The 22,197-nt window shown below is 33.9% G+C and overlaps 2 protein-coding genes and 1 long non-coding RNA gene across 4 annotated transcripts; all 3 read right to left on the reverse strand.

Annotated features, from left to right (window-relative positions):
• Positions 1 to 3,347: 3,347 nt before the first annotated feature.
• LOC126715570 (G-type lectin S-receptor-like serine/threonine-protein kinase SRK) lies at positions 3,348 to 4,258 on the reverse strand. The gene is made up of 3 exons (XM_050416230.1): positions 4,032 to 4,258; positions 3,795 to 3,882; positions 3,348 to 3,689 (listed from the first exon to the last, which is right to left on the reverse strand). The coding sequence occupies exons 1-3, from the start codon at positions 4,172 to 4,174 to the stop codon at positions 3,435 to 3,437; spliced, it is 486 nt and encodes a 161-aa protein (XP_050272187.1). The 5' UTR covers positions 4,175 to 4,258; the 3' UTR covers positions 3,348 to 3,434.
• Positions 4,259 to 5,244: 986 nt separating this feature from the next.
• On the reverse strand, positions 5,245 to 9,051 carry LOC126715573 (uncharacterized). Its single transcript, XR_007651876.1, has 2 exons — positions 7,767 to 9,051; positions 5,245 to 5,375 (listed from the first exon to the last, which is right to left on the reverse strand). It is a non-coding gene; the product is annotated as an uncharacterized LOC126715573 (long non-coding RNA).
• Positions 9,052 to 16,570: 7,519 nt separating this feature from the next.
• LOC126715568 (G-type lectin S-receptor-like serine/threonine-protein kinase At1g11330) lies at positions 16,571 to 21,081 on the reverse strand. 2 transcript variants are annotated; one of them, XM_050416228.1, is made up of 7 exons: positions 19,787 to 21,081; positions 18,688 to 18,819; positions 18,379 to 18,542; positions 17,814 to 18,024; positions 17,449 to 17,686; positions 17,216 to 17,303; positions 16,571 to 17,100 (listed from the first exon to the last, which is right to left on the reverse strand). In XM_050416228.1, the coding sequence occupies exons 1-7, from the start codon at positions 20,865 to 20,867 to the stop codon at positions 16,792 to 16,794; spliced, it is 2,223 nt and encodes a 740-aa protein (XP_050272185.1). In that variant the 5' UTR covers positions 20,868 to 21,081; the 3' UTR covers positions 16,571 to 16,791. The 2 variants fall into 2 exon arrangements, with proteins under 2 accessions (XP_050272185.1, XP_050272184.1); XM_050416227.1 differs by having other exon boundaries at positions 17,216 to 17,366.
• Positions 21,082 to 22,197: the final 1,116 nt, after the last annotated feature.

A 22,197-nucleotide genomic window follows, 5' to 3' on the forward strand; every position in this document is an offset into this window, starting at 1 on the left:
AATCAAGCTTTAGTGCAAACAAAATCACTATGGAAAAGGATTTGACAAATGGTAGTCCCATGCAAGGTGAGGAATTTTGTTTGGAGAGCTTGTCGAAATGCAATCCAAACAAACTCCAATCTGGTTCGTTGATGTGTTCTTGAAGACTCAATGTGTTCCCTCTACTCACAAAGTCTAGAAGATGTGTTACATGCTTTGTGGTCATGTCCAGGTCTAACTTGGGTTTGGGAGGATGATCCACAATGGGCGTTTAGGAACACCACCAGGTTTCAAACCTTTCCTCAAGTCCTCCTTCATGTGCTGGATTCGAATTGCAGTGGTGACCTTTTCGCAATGCTCATCTAGAATATATGGTATTGGCGAAATAAGGTACAGATGTCCCCACCAGGTTGGCCTTTGGACTAGATAGCTCAGCAAGCTTATCAGTCCCTTTTGGAATTTCGATCAGCACAGTCAAGGAAACCCATTGCAGCAACTCCAGCTCAGGTACATTCAGCCTCCATCGATGGGCCAGGTTAAAGTTAACTTTGATGGAGTGGTTTTTACAAATGAAGACAAAGCGGGCATTGGCGTGGTTGTCAGAGATAGCCAAGGCAGGATCATGGCTTCTTTATCCCAAAACATCCCACTCCCACACTCAGTTGTAAACTTGGAAACTTTGGCAGCATGTAGAGCATTTGAATTCTCCCTAGAACTAGGCTTCCACAAAGCAATTCTTGAAGGAGATTCGATGATTGTCATGGTTGCATTGCGGGACCCTTCTCCCTCACTAGCTTCATATGGTTTGTTAATTCGGGATGCCCAATTGATGGCAAATTTATTTACTTGTATTTCCTTCCAACATGTTGATTGAGTAGGGAACAATATTGCTAACAACCTAGCTAGACATGCATGTCATGTCACTGGTTTTTCAGTTTGGATGGAGGATGTTCCTATCCAAATTTCTGCAGCTTACCAGGCGGATTTGCCTATTACTAAATAAAAAAATTCAAGTTCTTCCTTCTCAAAAAAAAAAAAAAAAAAACTATGATAATGCATATTTACTTCCTTAAATTATTATTTATGAGATATATGGTGCGAAGTGTTACCCAAGTACTAGTCTAGAGGGGTAAATGTGCCCTACATAGTTTAGAGAAACAAGTATTACACAAGTAGTAGTATAGGGGATAAGTGTGCACATTCTTATAGTTTTAGAAGGTTAGTGTAAAGGGGATATAGTTCAGAAGGTAAAGTATAATTTTTCATAATTTATATTTTTATAAATATTAGGACAAAAGCTGATAATAGTGACCATCAACATGAAGGGCAATGTCTATTACACATACACAACAATACATTTTAGTTTTTGAACTAAAATCATGACTTGAAGTTATGATTTTAGTTTTAAAAATAAATTGTGTTTACAGTGTGTGAATTTACAATTATCCCAACATGAATTCTGACCGCATTGACCGCATTTTCATATTCCAATCGGTACCGGGCGCACCGGCCAATACATTAAAAAAAAAGTTTTTTTTTTTTTTTTAAGTTTTGTAATTTTTGAATTTTTGTAAGGACAAAATGGTAACTTACTTGCATTAACTTACTAGTATTATTTGTTTTCTTAGTATGCAATGAATAATTAAGCTTTCTATTTTTTATATTTTTTTTTTCCTTTTAATTGATACTAAAGTATAAAATCGTGAATAATTTGTTCTGAATTGAGATAATATTTTATGGTAAACTTTTATATTTATTATAATATATATATATATATATATATATATGTACACACACATATTTATTTATAAATATAAAAAATAACGGTAAACTCGAAACGGTACACCGGTATCGAAATATATCGTTCCACTGTTCAAACCGGTACAGCCTCCAATACGAGATTGACTTCCTTGCAATGGATTGCAGCCATTAGTGTCTTGCTGGTGTTCCTGATACTTGGAACGAGATTCTTTACAATCTAATTCTTTGAAATCGATTCATGTAGATTAGCATTGAAAATTCGATACATTTTTTTCACAATAGTAAGATCTTCGTTGCAAGCTAGTGAAATGAGTTGAATGTGACTTAACCAACATAATTGAGAGCATATTAATGTGTTTTGGACATATTCATTAGTAGAATGTAGGGTTTTAATTAATCCATGATAGGTAGATGTTGATACGTAAAAAATATTTGGAAAGAATGAAAGGAATAGTTAAATGAGAAAGAAGTATAATTTTTGTAATAATAATAATAATAATAAAGGGATGAAATTTGAATTTGATTGAGAAAATCCTAATCTCTGGAGTTCAATTGGGATAAAATTTAATGATCTTTTATTGATAATTCTCCCAAATTTTAATTTAATCATAGTAAGTGTCAGTAGTGTATTTAAGCTGTAACATGTGCCTGTTACAGCTCAAGAAGAATTGCGTATTTAGGATTCTGACACTTCTCAACACATGATCAATTGATCGAGATCTCGACACATGCCACTAATGTTGTCAATAGAGAAACGTGTTGATAGAATTCTTACTCTGTATGTTATTTCTCTTTTGCACTTTCTTCGTCTCCATCAAGATTACTCCTGAGAATCAGAGATATAATTGTATATGAGACAGGCATTAAATTCGGAGAAGATGAGAATCAGAGACAGAGAGATAGAGAGCCTGTTATGCGACAATTGTTAGTTACATTAAATTGAAAACAATAAGACAAAAATATAGAATAACTATCGTTAGTGTATCTGATTCCATGGAGAAAATGGGCAAATGTCCCTTTCAAAAAAAAAAAAAAAAAATCTAGCATTTTGCCCCCTTTCCCAAACAAATTAGGGAAATGCCCCTCTTTTGAAACTCGATTTTCTCAAAATCGAGTTATTAAAAAAAAAAAAAAAAATTCTGGAGGCCTATAGTGGCGTTTTAGGAGCCTATAATGACGTTTTAAGGACCTATAGTGGCGTTTTGTAATCTGATCTCCATGAAGTCAAGTTATATGCAATTTTTTTTCTTTTTTTTTTTTTTACCTATAACTCAACTTCATGGAAATTGGATTACAAAACGCTACTATAGGTCCTTAAAACGTCACTATAGGATCCTTAAAAACGTCACTATAGGACTTAACTCGATTTTGAGAAAATCAAGTTTCAAAAGAGGGGAATTTTCCTAATTAATTTGGGAAAGAGAGAAAAATGCTGGATTGTTTTTTTGAAAGGGGCAAAAGCCAATTTTTTCCCTGATTCCATAGTAAGATTAGGGTTAAGTGAGAACCAGTGACATTTAATAGAATGATTGAATGAGCATATATATCATTTCTAAGACAAAAAAGTACAATTTTCCCCATAAATAAAGTATATATGTGTGTGTGTGTTTGTTCCACAAAGACCTTCACATTCAACGGGCAACCAGTTGGGTGATTGTTGAATCATCAACCGAAAATATTTCTAGCCATAAAGCCTATAATCTGGAGTCTTTTTCGTCACCTTCATCTCTTTTCGCTGAAAAAGCAGGCTTTTTGGGATTTGTCACAACTATAGTTTCATTTTTTAGCATGGAGGAAACTTCCAATATTGATGGCCTATCAATTGCATTTTCTTGAACGCATAAAAGAGCTACTTCCAAGCATTGAATTAGTTTACACGATGAAGTTGTATCATCTAGAGTTGGATTCATAAATTCCATGCCTTTGCCTTCTTTCCATAGCTCATATGCCTGAAATATAGAATATTAAACATCATTTCGAAATGCGGAAATAGTACATAACAAAAGAAAACAAATTCAAGATTGGTTCCAGCAATGTTTGTTAAAGTAACTTACATACTCTAGGAGGTTTAGATTCTCATCCAAGCCATGACAACAAGCATTCCTCTTACCGCTTATGATTTGTAGAAGTAGAACTCCAAAACTATAAACATCAGATTTAGTGAAGTATACACCATTTCAAACTAATTCAAGAGGAATATAACCACTGCATTGTTGGATTATCAAACAACATTTTTAATTGCTTAACAAGAAATCATGGGCTATAAAGTTTTATCAGCTAGAGGTACTTACTATGTTCCAACAATCCGATCTGTGTTTGCTTCATGTTCATCTTTCTTGAAAATTCTAGCCATGCCAAAGTCTGAGATCTTCGGCTTCATCTCTTCATCTAGTAAAATGTTACTGGATTTTAAGTCTTGGTGAATTATTATCATTCTTGAGTATTCTTGGAGGTATAGAAGCCCTTGAGTTACTCCTTCAATAATGTCAATACATTTTTTTTCCAATCCAATAGGTCCTATCTGATAGGGTCTATGACAAATTACACATTATAACAATCAGTTATATAATCATATTGGGCTAATAGAGAACTAGGATGTGAAAAATTGCATTTAACATATCTCAAATATTGTAAATGGAAGCAGGAAAGATATCAGACCAAAGAGGTAGAAGTCCAAGCTTTTGTTTGGCATGTACTCGTAGATTAGCATTTGTTCATCACTTTCAATGCAAAATCCCAAAACTCGCACAAGATTTACATGTTGTAGTTTCGCAGTAAGCATAACCTCATTCTTGAACTCCTCAAATCCTTGCATAGACCTTTTTGAAAGTTTTTTCACTGCTATTTCTTTTCCATTTGGTAACACACCCTGATTAAATACACACACTTATTATTGGTATTATTCACCCAAAAAGATACTTCAAGATATTTTCTACTCATGCTAATAAGAGTATTGCTAGTACAACATTTTCACAACCCCAAACATGACTTATAAAGTCTATAAAGTATAAATGGCACTACTTTTATTATAAACAAATCACAACAAATCATATTAGCAATTATGAAAAATGTTGTCCCTATTCCTATTCGGCAATAAAATATGATATTGGAATTGTTTTATAGATAGATTCTTGTTTTTACCAATTGCTTGGGTGTAAAAGATGTAATAACAACAGTTTACCTTGTAAACGGGGCCATAACCTCCCTCTCCGAGTTTATTTTCAAATGAAAATCTATCTGTCGCTGCCTCAATGTTAACAAAACTAAAGACTTGCAGATTAGGAACATTGTTATCTGAATCTCCCGCAGCTTCTATTTTATAAACTTTGGACTCTAATTTTTTTAGCTATAAACACAATTCCAATATTGAAAAAATAAGAATAAAAAGCAGAGCAAAGCCTAAAAATATTAATTCTTAAATCATGAGAATAATAAGTAATCCTTCTAACCATAGATGGGAACTGTAACACATGTATTGGAAAAAAAAAAAAAAAAAAAAAGAGATACCTTTGGATCTTAGCTTTCTCATCCGTAAGTAACACACTAAAAGGTATAGTAAGAGAGCAATGTAGCAATTGTCAAAATGATCACTAATAATTGACACTTGGGTCGTCCATTATTTTCTTCCCCTTGAGCTGAAAATGCAATTCATTAATGTAACGAGAGGTTAATATGTCATAGAAGATCTTGAAACAATGTCATTTAGATTTTGTCATTTTTGACACCTTTAATTGTTGAAGGAATGGTATCTCATATAGTTTAGTTATGAGTTTAAAACTTTAAATTTCGTATAGTCGTGGCCTAAAAAAAGGGGGGGAGGGGGGAAGAGGGAGAGGGTTTACACCCTCCAATTCCAGCTTGCCACATCAGTATTTTACAAATTAAAGAATAAATAGTGTCACACACAATCAATCCCCATTAACCCAAATCACAAATCTGCTCCTTTCCTAGATCTAGCTAGCTAGCCCCTAGGTTCCACCCATCACTGTAGCAACTAGCATCCATAGTACCAAGCTCAGCCCATCACTAACCCCCATCCCTCCCTTAACCTGAGCTACTGAATTCTTCTAAAACTCTCTCTCTCTCTCTCTCTCTCTCTCTCTCTCTCTCTCTCTCTCTCTCTCTCTCTCTCTCAATTAAACCTCCATGGCCAGCCAAAGCTCTCTATGAGCTTTTACCACCGCCCACCAGACATCATTGCCATAGCGTCTCCTTCTCTCTCTTCCCAACTTTTTCCTTCTCATTCAACCCTCACCCTTTCTCAGATTCATCCATCTCACTCTCACTTGTTTTGGGTCTTTCTATATCTTTGTTTGATTCATCCCAGAGTGAGCACCACCACTCCATGGTGGTAATTTAGAGGTTGTAGGTGGTCATGTTTGGTGGATTTACAAATTGATGGTCATGGTTGGGTGTTTTGAGAGGTGTTTAGTATTGGAAGACTCTAGCCATGATCCGAAAGGCATGACAGTGCGTAGGGGATTGCGAATTGGTAGTGGTGAGTGGCGGCAGACCCTAGTGCCAAGGAAGCCAGCCGCTATTGGTGATGGGCAATGCTTGGTGGCTGGCCAAATCTGAGAGACTAAATTGTGATTTGGTGGGTTGATGAGGATTGATTGTGTGTGGCACTACCTATTCTTTATTTTGTAAAATGCTGACATGGCAAGCTGGGATTAGAGGATGTAAAACCCCTCCTTTATGCCAAAATTCAACTGAATTTAAACTCTTAGTTTATTAAAGCAATGCCTGAGAATTTAATCTAATCAATGTCAAAAAGAAATCATTTGTGCCACCTTTTATATTCTACCAAATATGATATTTCATATTTCATGTTTCATGTGTTTGATTTTTTTTTTCTTTAAATATTTTATAAGGAAAATAAATAAATAAATATATAGTAAGTTGTGATTACTAAAGTATAAAGTTGAATAAAAAAAATGGGACAGAGAATTTGAATTCAACCAATGTCAAAACTTTTAACACAATTATTTTATATGACAAATTGTGACTGAAACATTGACTTGCCACTTTTTTTCCACCCCTCACAGATTATCACAGTTGATCCTAGAATTTTTGCTTCGTTTCATGGTATATTACTTAGCATCTTTCTATTGCAGTCCCTTTCTTGGGGATAACTGGCATTGAAGTCTCTATCTATTTCTAAGCTAATCGATGAAATACATGGAAAATCAGGTTTGATGGCCTACCTAGTTATTAGGACAAAAATCATTTAAGAAGCTGGTTGCTTTACGGCTACTCAAGAAATTACCTATCCCGTGCACAAACTTATTGCTAAACAAGAGGACAGTAATCAAAGCTCATGTGTGGCACCTTAGAGTGCAATGTTATAACGAGTGGCTAGGAGGAGAGAGAGATTTCAACATGATTATTTGAAAGACAGGGAAGACATTGACATTTTTAGAGCATCTCTAACAAATTCATCAAATTTTTGTACTATTTGGAGAATGAACAGTGACTTCTACCTATATCTACCCAATTTTTCAAATACACTTTCTAACAGATTCTCTATTCCATTTTCTATCTCATTTAAATATTATTTCTTCATTCATTATTTATTCTTTTTTTAACAACTACACAACATTTTTTTATTCAACACCTGATTATTATAATAGTAAAAAAAAAAATTTTGAAGAATGAACAGTACCCCATCAAACTTGATGAGCTACTGTTCATAAGCCAAAAAAAATTTTAGGTATAGAGAATCCATTAGAGTGGTTTTTTTTTATCTCATTCTCTATTATAGAGAATATTTTGCTTTTACGTAGACCATTAGAGATGCTCTTACAAGCCTTAGCCAATAGCCCTATCAATGCACTGGAAACAGATCCAGGCCTAGTGAATCTTTTCTCCTCGATTAAACACAATGGGACATCCAAAATATTGGTTTCTTAATTATTTTGGCTAACACAATAAAAATCTGGGCAATTAGATTAACTTTCTGGCAAGAGAAAAATTAATTTAAAAAAAATAGAATACCAAGTGTGCAACATCTCTTCCGTACGTACCTGCTAAAGAAAGTGCCCAGTTATCATCAAATGGGACTTGCCACACAACGTAACCAAGTAGCTTCCTCTCTGGCATAAGAAACCTTCATTCTGACAGCCTCAACATCATCAAAGCCAATCCAAGTCGATCCGACTGTGCAGGAATTTACTACATATGTAGCATTATACATTATAGCAGCTCCGTATCTCTGAACATAATTCTTGATTTCCTTATAACTCATGACTCCATCAGCTGAAATGGCTGGACCCGTTGCTGGTGCACCTGTTCCGTTGTCACTGGGGTTCTTTAGCGTCCACGCGTAGCCATAGAAAGGCAATGTCAAAACCAACTTGCTAGCATACAAGCCTCCACCAATCCATGCACCAATACCGTAATCCGTGTTAAACCGACTCGATGGGTCATATAGGGCTGCATGAGCACCGGTAAACTTTGACAGCCGGGGCTGATGGTATCCATGGGCATTAACATGGACTCAATCCAAGTTACTCCGAATTGATTCCACAGGGAAAGAAACTGAATCCAAATTTGGTGAGTATGGAACAGCAGCAGTCAAAATCAATTCTTTCTGGCTTGAGTTTTACGCCTCAGAATTCACAGCGGCACGCCAATCTTGAAATAGCAATCCCATATTGGTCATGTCGGAGCTCTTCGCCGAAACCCAATTAAAATCTAGACCTTGAAAGCCATAATGCCTGGCTATCTTTATTGAAGAGTCAATGAAAGATTTTCTGTAAGAAGCCGTACTAACCATTGATGAAAGGGTGGCATTAGCTTGCGTTTTCCGCTGCAATGGAAAGAAGAGTGGTGACCAATGGGTTCTTTTGTCTAACAGTGTTTGTGAAGGTAGAGAAGTTCTGCTCATCACTGGGCAATACAGAGAGCTCGTAGGAGGAAGAGTTTACATCAGCAAAAGCGCAAATAAGGTGAGTAAAGAGGGTTGAGTTTATGTCTGAAATGGGAGACCCAATGCCAGAGAACCAGTAACCTGCTTTAAATTGATCCAAGTTTCGGCTTTTGAAGGCTTCAATTCTGAATAGAGAAGGATATGGAAAAGAACAATGATAATTTTGGACATCTTGTATATGTGGGTACTTGATTCTCAGGAGCAAAAATATAAGGTGCATATAGATAAGTCATCAAATTAATTAACAGTATCTGATATTTATATGTAGCCACACAAGCGTCCACATATTTGTGCAAGGAGAGGAGAGGATTTTGTGAACTTCAAGTACCTTTGACAGGTGAGATTTAAGAGGAAGAGGCCAGAGGAGGAAGACGGTGACAAATTAGTAGGCCATTGAAGAATGGCGTGGCGACTAATGCATTGACTGCATCCTGCATATGACAAAAGGCCAAAGGTGTTACGTATAATTGAATCCAAATTTTCTGTCTCACTTTTCCTATTACATTCTATATTTCATTAATAAAAACTTGTCACGTATTAACATAATTAATTAAATATTATTATTATTGACTTATTAATATTATCATTATTAATTAATGATAGTATTTAATTAATTAGATAAATACATAACAAATTTTTATTTGTGAAATATAAAGTGAAACAGAAAAAATATGACAAAAGTTTTGGAGTCCATATATACAACTTTTTTTCCCATGTTGTAATTATTCAATTATCAATAAAAGAGAATGAGTCGTAATAACAAGGAGAGTAATATTCCTCTAAAACAAAAAAACAAGGAGAGTAATACTATATCTACACGTGAGACCCACCATGAGGTCCATTGACTCCATTTTCTTTGTGAGAGTTGCCCGCGATACCATTTTCGATCACTTAGCAAGTCACCTAAGGTTATTGTATCATCATCACCTTGCAATTACTTACGCAAAGAGATGATATAAAGCTATTTTTTCTACTGCCCCACACCACGTATCTTTTCATCTTTATCACACGCAGTCTGTTTTTTGGAGAAAAGTAGTATTGTCTTGTTTTGAATTTTCTTTTCAAAGTCAACAAACATGGTGTGAAAAGGCTCGAGAATATTGATCAGCAGGACCGAAACTTTGGGTGGGGGAATCTACCAAGAAATTGCATTCGGTGGCTTGGGAAAAAAATTACTAGACTTGAAAATCAAAAAAGATGTAACGTTTACGACATTTATAAAATATTTTTATAATAAATTTTATGTGGTAATTTATTACTGATTCTAATTTGAATATGTCATTAAAATTATTTTTTTACCTATCAGTAACAACCTGCTTCTTAAAATTTGTTGTGAAAATGTTATAAACATAAAATTTCTAAAAAATGAAAGGATTTGGGTTTGCAAACAGCTAAGGGAAGAAATTTATCTATTTTAGTAAAACACTAAAACTTAATTGGAGATTTCAAGAAGAAAAAAAAATAAAAATAAAAATAAAAGTCGTGGGCTCAAGTCCTTAGGAAGAAATATTGCACTTAGCAAAAATTAAATTCTACAAATAACAACCAACTTCCTTGCTCTTAAGTGTGGAAAGTTATAGGTTTCAGTTAACTTAACTAGTAAAGTTTCTAATAGGTGAATAAAAGATTTGGGGTTTAATCCCTCCCCACCTACACCAAAAACTGATTGGTGTTTTGGTCTGATAATAGAGTTATTATCTGAAATAGATGCCATAGGTTGAAACTTTGGAAAAAAGAAACTATGGAAAGCTACGAAGAAGGGGTAGATATTTTTGAGAAGGGAGTAAAATGGGTTTTGGGGTGTGATAGCAACCTCCAGTTTTGAGTTGATACCTAGGCAAATTACAGGCCGTTGCATATTCTGAAATGAAGGTTGAGCACGATGGACCTAAGAAATTGACTGAGGTGAAGGTGGAGTTTGCGAGGGACCAAGGCCTTGGTAGGCATTTATTTTGGGCCCTTGTGTGTGACAAGAACTGGACCCTTCCTAAATTAGGTTCCTCGTCTATTTCTTTTAAACGACAACAATATAAATTGTGTGATTATTAAATGGCACGTGAGTTTATACAAAAGGTGAAAGAATAAACTACTCCTTTCATAGGAAATTATAATTTTCCAAAAATTTTCAAACAAACAACTAAACTTTTAAAATCTCTTGAAAATTAATAATCAACCTCTCGAATTCCTACAAATAACACACATTTAAGTTTCTGTGTTGTATGAAACATGTTAAGTTGCTATGTTCAACAAGTGAATACTTGTTAATTTAATAAGCTGTGAAAAATGTTAGGTCTGTAACATTAATCTTGTTGATTATATGTCTCACTTAAATCATTGGGCTAAAATGCTGCTTAAATGAGTCATTTAATGAGCTGCAATTGTGACCATGCAATGGGATTGCAATGATCTGTAATATCAATTGTAATTATATGATAAGTTTTAATTATCATAATAATCTCCTTGAAAGAATGAGAATTTTTTTTTTTTTTTTTTTTTTTTTTTTTTTTGGAGAGAGAAGAGAATAAGAAATTTAAATGATAAATTTGTAAATTAAAATGTTAGTGTACCAAAATAAATTAGAAAAATATAATGCATAATAACAATAGTTAGAAGAATATGAACCACTTTAGTAAATAATTATACCAATAAAAAAATACCAAAAATTATAAAATTATATATTTTTAAAAATAGAGAGATAGAAATTACTTTTGCAAATTGTTTATGTGGGCAGACAAAAACTGGCCTCATGGACCTCTATGGCTTACAGCTAAAAAGTCTCACACAATCTATTTGTAATTAAATAACTGGGAATAAACACTCTACAATTGGAATCTCAAACAATTGATTTCATCAATTACAAATATTATAAGTAAAATTCATATGTTCCCCTCCCAAAAATTCACTTGTCCCTGTGGTGTTGAACACTCTCTCACTTATTAGATTGATCACCCCTTTTTTTCTCTCTTTTTTTTTCCCAAAAGAAAGAAGATCCCTCCCTTCTCTTTCTCCCTCCTTATTTATAGGTATACTCCTTGTTCCTATCCCTATGGCTATCCTATTGCCAACTCAACTCTCAGAGATATTTTTCTTACTTTATTGGTTTCCACCCCTTCCTTATCCTTGAATTTTGTCTTCTCGGAGATATTTTTACTATTCAGGTTGTATCATATGTATTTAATGCGGCAGATGTTAGGTAAGGGCTCTCTCATTAATGCAGAGGTAAAAATTTTCAACCTTCTTGCGTGTTTTGGAAGTTTCTTATGGTCTTGGGCACCACCTGGGAGCTTCATGTGGATCATCCCTACACCCTGCTTCAAGTAAGGCCAATCCCTCACCTTTTCCACGGTAACCATTTTCCCATAGTGTTTTCCTCTCTTGGGTACGGGGGATGGTTCGGCTTCCTTTTTCACACAGCCCGTTACCCTCTTGGACTTCCTTCAAGCGTACAAGCCAGGCCCAGTTTGTTCCCGTGGCCCAGTTCGTTATTGGGCTCAAGGCCTGCATGGGGGTTCTTCTACTCCCCATAGTTTAATTTTTAGTGAGCATAATTTATTTACAATAAAATTTAGAAAATAAATTATATATTATATCACATCTTATGATAATTATATATTTTCATGCATCACATGAGTTTGCAACTAGTTATTATAAGAATCCAACCAAGTCTATCATATGTATTTAATGCGATAGAGGTTAGGTAAGGGCTCCCTCATTAATGCAAACGTAAAAATCTTCAACCTTCTTGCGTGTTCTGGAAGTTTCCCATAGTCATGGGCACCACCTGGGAGCTTCATGTGGATCATTTGTACACCCCACTTCAAGTAAGGCCAATCCCTCACCTTTTCCACGGTAACCATTTTCCCGTAGTGTTTTCCTCTCTTGAGTATGGGAGATGGTTCAACTTCCTTTTTCACACAGCCTGTTACCCTCTTGGACTTCCTTCAAGCGTACAAGCCAGGTCCAGTTTGTTCCCATGGCCCAGTCCGTAATTGGGCTCAAGGCTTGGATGGGGATTCTTCTACTCCCCATAGTTTAATTTTTAGTGAGCACAATTTATTTACAATAAAATTTAGAAAATAAATTATATATTATATCACATCTTATGATAATTATATATTTTCACGCATCACATGAGTTTGCAACTAGTTATTATAAGAATCCAACCAAGTCTACAATTGAAAAATTGTATGACACTGAACAACTTCATTATTATTATTATTATTATTATTATTATTTTATTGTTAAGACTTGGTCAGATAATTAGAATGTGATGCCAAATGACGATAGTGATTTTTTTCACACTTATTTTTGAATGGAATGGAGAGAAAAGTATTCTAATCAGACAATCAAAATTTGATATTATACCGTACCTATATTACTAATCGGTAGCAAGACATGCATATTTTCATCCGTTTTACTCAACCATGCAGATATTGTAATTAGGGTTGTAAGTGAATTCAACTATTTATGAATAATTTAGGTTTGGTTCAGTCTTTAAAGCATCTCCAACAGTATCGGAAAACACAAAATTTTCTCTATTTTAGAGAGTTAACAGCCTCTCTAAAACTCAAAAAGTTGTTTGCTAATGAATAATCACTCTCTTTGTCTAAAGTGCTACTATTCATTAGCAAAAGAATAAAACGGAATAAAAAATTAACACAATTGATTAGAATATTCAACTATTATTTCAAGGGATATAAATCCAACTCACCTCCTTTCTCTCTCAAACATCTCAAAATCAAGAGGGAGACATAGTCAAAACAAAGACAAACCACAATCTTGATAAATTTCAAGACTAAGATAGATTAGATGAATTTTGAATTATATAGAATTTTTAAAAGACTTGGACAAGACTAACGTATATTTAATAAATTTCAAATTATATTAAAAACTAACATAAAAAATAAGGCAAGCATTAAAATTAATATCAAATGATACAATAACTCACCATATCATTGCCACAAGTTGTCCATGAGATGGGGGTTATCGCCACTTGAGAGAAGTAGAAGTTGAGGCCACTAACACCTGTCTGTGTTGAATAAGCAAAGAGGATGGGAGACCACTTAAATTATAGGAAACTTATAAACTAACGTGTTAATGAACACGATTAGTGTAACATTAACAACATGATAATTAAATATTTTAAATATTTTTTGTTTTTTCATTTGAAAATTGGTACAACAATTTATGAATTTTGTATAATAAAATTTGTAATAACTATAAAATCAATTAAGTAAAATAGAAATTTAAAAAATTTATTTATTATAATATCAATGTGATTCTTCCATAGTTGATGTATCAATTTGTAAATTTTTTATAATAAAATTGAAAGCACGCATTTTTTTTTCCTTTTTTTCACTCAAATGATACGGATGTGCAATTTGTGAGATTTGAAAGAGGTTTGTCCACTGGTGCTCCAAGTTGGTGGAGAATAGGTAAAATTGGTGCTCCAATTATCCTAGAAAAGTTGATGCTGTCTTCTTCACATGCCATTTATTGCACATGTCATCGAGTGGTTCGGCTGCTTGGTGATCAGAAGAGAAAGTCTGTTTACAATTTTTGTTACGACCATGACATGTTGACTGTAAATGGTGTATTAAAGTTTTTTTCATAAACAATAGTGTATGAAAAGATGAAATAGTAAGACGCAATAACTCACATTAGAGTTTTGCAAAAGATACTGGTCCTCCCAAAGAAATTTTACTAGGAAGGATTTGATCCAAGCAATTTGAGAGAGAGAGAGAGATTAGGTTTACATGGCATCAATTGGTGCCCACTTAGTTGCTGAATATGCTCGTCAGATTGAAGAATGGAAGTTTAGTAAGAGAAGACACCAATGTGGTTAGAGGGAGATTATACTTTCCTAAAAGAAATGTATGGTATTACATTCTCTATTTAATGTACAAATGTGTTTGTTTTCCTCTCAAAGATTTAGATTAGCAACACAAATTCTCTAGTCTGTGACTTTGAGATCTCCACTCAAAGATTTAGATTAGTAACCATGGTTGACTGAATTCTCTATGGCTTCATATAGATTTGCACTATGGTAGTAGCAACACTATATTGATCTTTTTCTATGTGCTCTTGAACTCTCACAGGTTGAATAGATGGAGGCTTAGGTCTACTTTGAAAATCTCTAGAATAGTGAGATGGAGAAAACCTTGGTTATACAAACCCTAGCCGCATATATGATGATTTCTCTCTCTCTCTCTCTAAAAAGCCTCTCTAGGAATAGTTTATGTTGTCCTTTAAATAGCATAACAAACAAATCATGAATTGGGCTTTAGATGAGCAAGTTATGAGTTTTTTTGCATTTTAGATTTTTGTTGATATCGCAATTTTGATCGATTGAAACAGATGTCAACTGATGTCAAAGTGAGAGTTTCGATCGGTCAAGCCAGGTGTCAAAGTGACAAAACCAGAACCTTTATTTTCTTGCTCTGAACCTTTGTCTTGAACAATAAAATACACCTTTAACACACTCAAAACTCATCAAAAACAATATAAATGGATTACATTTGATCAAGGTTTGCCAACCTAAAAATATGGACTCTACAATTAATTTAATTATATATATTTAAATTAAATTAATTATTAATCCAATGGTTGAACTAATGAAACATTATACGGCTTTGGTGACTGTTCCATTTGGTTATGATAAGTATGCTTTAAAATTTTCATTTTCTTCATTTGAAATTGACCTTAAGTTCAATTTCTTTTCCTTCTTGTCAAAGTCAAAGACAAATAGGTTTTAAACCCCACTCTCCTCTTTTTTTTTTTTTTTTTTGGATGATGATGATGGTTTTCAGACTTGTACACAAAGTTGTGGAATTTTAATTCCAGCCTAGCTCCGCTTTGCAGGAAGAACATCTGAAATTAAGACGATGGTGGCTTCATTCTCTAGTCTCTAGTGACAAAAAAACTTGATTGGTAATTAAGGTAAGATGACTTTTGCAGGCCCCAGCTTCAAAATCTGAAAGCTGGAAAATGATAATGGCTTATCACTTTCTCTATTGATGAAAATTTGAATATTCGTGTGAGCTTTGTGGTTTGAATATTCTTATAAGAATTCAACCAAGTCCGCCGTTGGAAAACTGTACGTACACTGAACAGTAAACAACTACTTCTCTTTTCTTTTTCTTTTATTTTATGGCGGACTTGGCTGGATTGTTGAAATGTGTTGCCTGTGATTGTTTTCACATTTTATTTTTGAATGGAATGGAAAGAAAAGTCTTCTAACTAAACAATCAAATGTTGATATTATTTCTTGCCTAGATTACCCATCGGTAGTAAAGCTTGCATATTTTCACATATTCATCTATTTAACTCAATCGTGTAATTATTGTAATTAGAGTTGTAAATGATCTAAACTGTTTTTTAATAATTCATGTTCAGTTCATTGTTTGTGTATATTTATTTAGCAAAATAGTGAAACTCAAATATGATAATAAATTTATAAGTTTTACACAAAGTTGCCAAAATACGCTTAACCTCTATATTTGAAATCACTACTTATATATCTAGTATTGGGCATAATTTACAAAAACATTCTATAATCTTAGTAAGAGGGGAAAGAGTTAAGATTTAAAAATTTAACCGATGTAAGATATTGCATTGTTCTAGGAACCATAGATAACTTGTAAATATGATATTTGATTTAAATATATACATATATATATATATATATAGATATAAGTTTGGTGAATCTATGTTTTATAAAGTCCTAAACATTTAATACATAGTTCGATTCGGTTTGTTTATAGTGGTACTTACTAGTTACAACAATTTTAAGTCTTTCTCCGCATTTTATTGCTCTTCTGCACTTCCTTCGTCTTCTCGAAGATTACTCATGACAATCAGAGATAAAATAAGATATGAGACAGACATCAAATTGGGACATGATGAGAACCAAAGAGCCTGTAATTGAACAGTTGTTAAGTTACATTAAATTGAAAACGACAGCTCGTTGCCTTAATAATATAGAATGACTATTGTTAGTGTATCTGATTCCATGGTAGGATGGGTTAAGTTGAGCACCAAATACATTCCCCCATTAGTGAACTTTATATATATATATATATATATATATATATATATATGCTCCACAAAGGCCTTCATATTTAACGAGCAACCACTTGGGAGATTGTTGAATCATCAACTGAACAAATTTCTAGCTGCAATCTGGTGTTTTCTTTGTCACCTTCATCTCTTTTCATTGAAAAAGCAGGCTTTTTGGGAATTGTCACAAATGTAGTTTCATTTTTTAGCATTGAGGAAACTTCCAACATTGATGGCCTATCAATTGCGTTTTCCTGGACGCATAAAAGAGCTATTTGAATGCACCGAATTAGTTTACACGATGAAGTTGTATCATCTAAAGTGGGATCCATAAACTCCATGCCTTTGTCTTCTCTCCATAGCTCATATGCCTGAAATATAGAACATTAACCGTCATTCTAAAATGCATAAATAATTCTCAGCAAGAGAATAAACTCACGATTGTTATCCACATTTGTTCTAGCAATGATTGTTAATGTAACTTACATACTCTAGGAGGTTTAGATTCTCATCCAAGCCATAATAACAAGCAGTCTTCTTGCCACTTATGATTTGTAGAAGTAGAACTCCAAAACTATAAACATCAGACTTAGTGGAGTATACACCTTTTTGGATGTATTCAGGAGGAATATAACCACTACATTATTAGATTATCGAACATGGTTAATTGCTTAAGAAGAAATCATGGGTTATAAAGCTTTATCAAGCAAAGTACTTACTATGTTCCAACAATCCGGCCCGTGTTTGCTTCGTGTTCATCTTTCCTAAAAATTCTAGCCATGCCAAAGTCTGAGATCTTGGGCTTCATCTCTTCATCCAATAAAATGTTACTAGCTTTCAAGTCTCGGTGAATTATTGTCATTCTTGAGTATTCTTGTAGATATAGAAGCCCTTGAGTTATCCCTTCAATAATGTCAATGCGTTTTTTCCAATCTAGTAGGTATTGTCTGATAGGGTCTATGTCAAATTAAATTATGAGCAATCAGTTATTCAATCATATTAGGGCTAATAGAGCACTAAGATGTGAAATTTTGTATTTAACATATCTCAAATACTGTAATTGGAAGCAGAAAAGATATCTGACCAAAGAGGTAGAAGTCCAAGCTTTTATTTGGCATGTACTCATAGATTAGCATTTGTTCATCCCTTTCAATGCAGAATCCCAAAACTCGCACAAGATTTACATGTTGTAATTTTGCAGTAAACATAACCTCATTCTTGAACTCCTCAAATCCTTGGGTGGATGTTTTTGAAAGTTTTTTCACTGCTATTTCTTTTCCATTTGGTAACACACCCTAACAAGAAAAGAAACCTATGATTGGTATCTTTCACCTAATAAGATACTTCAAGAAATTTTCTATCCAAGCTGATAAAAGAGTAATGCAAGTTCACAACAAATTCACAACTTCAAGCATAACCTATTGGGTCTACCCATGACACTATTATTATACACAAATTAATGACAACAACCATGTCAACAATTGTAAAAAATGTGATGTCCCTAGACCTATTGGGTGATAAAATATACTATGGGAATTGTTTTATAGAGAGGTTCATGTTTCAGCCAATTGCTTAATTGTAAAAGATGAAGCCCCCTGTAATAACTGTGGGGGCAATGCCACAATGTAGCTAGTCTAACAACATTTTACCTTGAAAACGGGCCCATAACCTCCCTCTCCGAGTTTATTTTCAAATGAAAATTTATCTGTTGCTGCCTCAATGTCAGCTAAACTAAAGACTTGCAGATGAGGAACATTGCTATCTGAATCTCCAGCAGCTGCTATGTAATTAACGTTGGACTCCAATTTTTTAGCTGTAACCACCATTCCAATATTCAAAATATAAGAATAAAAGGCAGAGAAAATCCTAAAAATATTAATTCCTAAATCATGGGAATAATAAGTAATCCTTCAAACTATAGATGGGAACTGTTACACGTGTAGTAGAACAAAAGTTACCTTTAGATTTGAGCATTCTCATCCGTAAGTAACACACTAAAAGGAATAGTAGGAGAGCAAAGGTAGCAGTTGTAGTCAAAACGATCACTAATAATCGCCACTTGGGTCGTCTATTATTTTGTTCCTCTTGAGCTGACAATACAATTCATTAACTTTAACGAGAGATGAATAAGTCCCAGAAGATCTTAAAACAATGTCATTCATATTTTGTCAAATTTTACACAATCCCGGATAATTTAATCTTCTTATTTAATATCAATGTCATATTGGAAAGATGAATGGTTTTCATATAGTTTATAGGCTATAGAAGCAATGCCATATAACTTCATCTTCTTATAAAAATCAGTGTCATAAGCATGCAATGGCCATAAATTTAATCTCCTTATAAATATCAATGTCATTTGTCATGCCAATTGACAACAGACTTTTGTGGTCTATTTTGTGGCATCTTTCTATTGCGGTCTCTCTCTTTATCTGTTTCTATGCCAATGGATGAAATGCATGAAAAATCAGGTCTTGACCGCCTACCAAGTTGGAAAAAAATCATTTAAGAAGACAGTTGCTCTACAGCTACCGAAGAAATCTTTACACCCTTTCTCACTTATTTGAGCCCACCACAACAATGAAGAGAAGGTGTGAAAATTTTGTGAAATCTTTAATGCTCATATACTTATTTTCAAACAAAAGGAAAATAGTCAAGCTCGTGTGGGCCTTCCTGACAGTTCCCTGGGTTAGGTGCAATGTTATAACGAGTGGCTAGTAAGAGAGAAATTTCCACAGGATAAGCTTCACTCGACCAAAATTCAATTATTTGCAACACACACATACACTCGACATCTTACAATTCTTAGCCAAAATTTTACATTAGCCACATCAATTTCACTGAAAACAGAATGCTGTCCTAACCAATCTTTCTTCCTCTATTAAACACAATTTGGGACATCCAAAGCATTAGTTTCTTAATTTCTTTTGGCTAATATGATCATAATTAAAGTCATGATGAAACTATCTGATTCTTTAAAAATGTGCTCAATTAGACCATCTTTCTGACAAGTGAAATTAAAATAATGAAATAGAATATATCAAGAGTGTAGCCTACTTGCTAAAGAAAGTACCCAATTGTTATCATATGGGACTTGCCACACAAAGTAACCAAGTAGCTTCTTCTCCCTGGCATAAGAAACCTTAATTCTGACAACTTCAACATCATCAAAACCAATCCAACTCGATCCGACTGTGCAGTAATTTACTACATATGTAGCATTATACATTATAGCAGCCCCGTATCTCTGAACATAATTCTTGATTTCCTTATAACTCATGGCTCCGCCATCAGCTGAAATGGCTGGACCCGTTGCTGGTGCACCTATTGCGTTGTCTTTGGGGTTCTTTAGCGTCCATGCATAACCATAGAAAGACAATCCCAAAACCAACTTGCTAGCAGACAAGCCCTTACCAATCCAAGCACCAATACCGTAATCCGTGTTAACCTGACTCGATGGGTCATATAAGGCTGCATGAGCACCTGTATATTCTGACCACTCGGGCATATAGTAGTCATAAGCCATAACATGCACCCAATTCAAGTTAGTCCGAATTGAGTCCACAGGGAAAGAAACTGTATCTAAATCTGGCGAGTATTGAACAGCAGCAGTCAAAATCAATTCTTTCTTGCTAGAGTTTTTTGCCTCAGAATTCACAGCAGCTCGCCATTCTTGAAAGAGTAATCCCATATTGCTCATGTCAGAGCTCGTGTTTGCCGAAACCCAACAAAGGTCTAGGCCTTGGAAGCCATAAAGCCTTGCTATCTTTATTGAAGAGTCTATGAAAGATTTCCTGTAAGAAGCCTTGCTGACCATATTTGAAAGGAGAGTATAGTTTGCGCTTCCACCAGCAATGGAAAGAAGGGTATTGACTGATGGTTTCTTTTGTCGAACAGTGTTTGTGAACGTAGAGAAGTATTGCTCATCAGTGGACGATACAGAGAGTTCGTAGGAGGAAGAGTTTACATCAGCGAAAGCGCAAATAAGATGAGTAAAGAGAGCTGAGTTTATGTCTGAAATGGGAAACTCAGAGCCGGAGAACCAGTAACCTGCTTTGATCCAAGTTTGTGCGTTTGAAGGCTTCAATTCTGAATAGAGAAGGATATGGAAAAGAACCACGATAATTTTGGACATCATCTATGCGTACTTAATCCTCTGGGGAGAGCAAATATAAGGTTCATATAGAAATGTCTCCAAATTGACAGTTTCTGATTCTTATATTTGTGCAAGGAGAGGATTTTGTGAGTACCTTTGATAGGTGGGATTTAAGAGGGAGGAGGAAGCAGGGAAGGGAATGACAAGTTAGGACTTAGGAGGCCATAGAAGAATGAGAAAATATTATTTATTAATGTAAACTATATACACAATATTCACATTTTTAAGCTTTTCCATATTTAATATATATAATAGATGATGCATTCAAATGATTTACACTAACAATTATAAAGTAATGAGTGCCCTTGAAGAATGGTGCGTGGCATCCTATGCTTTGGCTACATATGCTAAACATTAAAAGTTGTATTTTGGAATATGACTTTTTTTTTCCTAATTCCTTCTTGTAATTATGGAATTAAAAAAAAAAAAAAAAAAAAAAAAAAAAAAAAAAAGGAGTTTTGATAGAGAAAATGTTAAGGCTACAAAATACCTATGAACTTATCCGACATTGATTATGAGTGATGGCATATCAACAGTATAAGAAATATTTTTTTTTAACTAATTTTTGTCTTCTGATTAAAATTTGACACTTGAAATTTGTAACACTAATGTAATAAAATATTTACATATTTAGTATCACTAGCATCACTCTCTTGATAAAGGATGATATTCTTTACAACTCTTTAATAACAACTCTCTTATAAGGCCTATACTACTAGGTAGCGAAATACTAAATTTACTACTAATTTTAATACAAAATACTTATAAATTGATGTGATAATAAATGTAATGGGTGTCGTATTCATAAATAAATTTTGTAAATACTTTTTTTGTTTTGTTTAAAAATTGATACATTAATTAGTTTGTAAAGTCATGAAAGTATTTATAATATTCCTAACATCACCTTTTTTTCCAATAATTTAATTTTGAATGATGCTAGAGGTAATAAAAATTTTATTATATAAGCTTTTAAAAATGGCTGGGTTAACATTTAAACATTAAACAAGGCAGAATTGTTACAAGTACTACGGATTAAGGAAGCTGCTCTTCCATGTTGTGGCTGTGGAGGTGGGGGCTGTCGCTGCCTGAGAGAAGCAGAAGCTAAGGCCACAGAGCCTGTGTGTTGACTGTTGAGTGCGTCAATTGAAAGAAGAGGGGAGACAACTCAAAATTACAGAAAACTCATATACTAACTATTAATAAATATGATTGGTTTAACATCAATAACATAATAAATTAATCATTTTTTGTTTTATGCTTAAAAATTGGTACAACAATTTATAAATCTTATATAAAAATTAAAATTTTTAAT

The sequence above is a fragment of the Quercus robur genome, chromosome 2 (assembly GCF_932294415.1).
Source record: "Quercus robur chromosome 2, dhQueRobu3.1, whole genome shotgun sequence".
Taxonomy (NCBI): domain Eukaryota; kingdom Viridiplantae; phylum Streptophyta; class Magnoliopsida; order Fagales; family Fagaceae; genus Quercus; species Quercus robur.

Bases quoted from the DNA above. Each gene is read 5' to 3' on its own strand.
- LOC126715568 (XM_050416227.1), bottom strand. From the start codon at position 20,867: ATGATGTCCAAAATTATCGTGGTTCTTTTCCATATCCTTCTCTATTCA. The intron at 17,367-17,448 runs GTAAGTACTTTG...CTAATAATGTAG, and splicing joins GGCCGGATTGTTGGAACATA to TGGTTATATTCCTCCTGAAT. The intron at 17,101-17,215 runs GTAAGTTACATT...TCTATATTTCAG, and splicing joins ATCTAAACCTCCTAGAGTAT to GCATATGAGCTATGGAGAGA.
- LOC126715570 (XM_050416230.1), bottom strand. From the start codon at position 4,174: ATGATAATAATTCACCAAGACTTAAAATCCAGTAACATTTTACTAGAT. The intron at 3,883-4,031 runs GTAAGTACCTCT...TGATGTTTATAG, and splicing joins GATCGGATTGTTGGAACATA to TTTTGGAGTTCTACTTCTAC. The intron at 3,690-3,794 runs GTAAGTTACTTT...TCTATATTTCAG, and splicing joins ATCTAAACCTCCTAGAGTAT to GCATATGAGCTATGGAAAGA.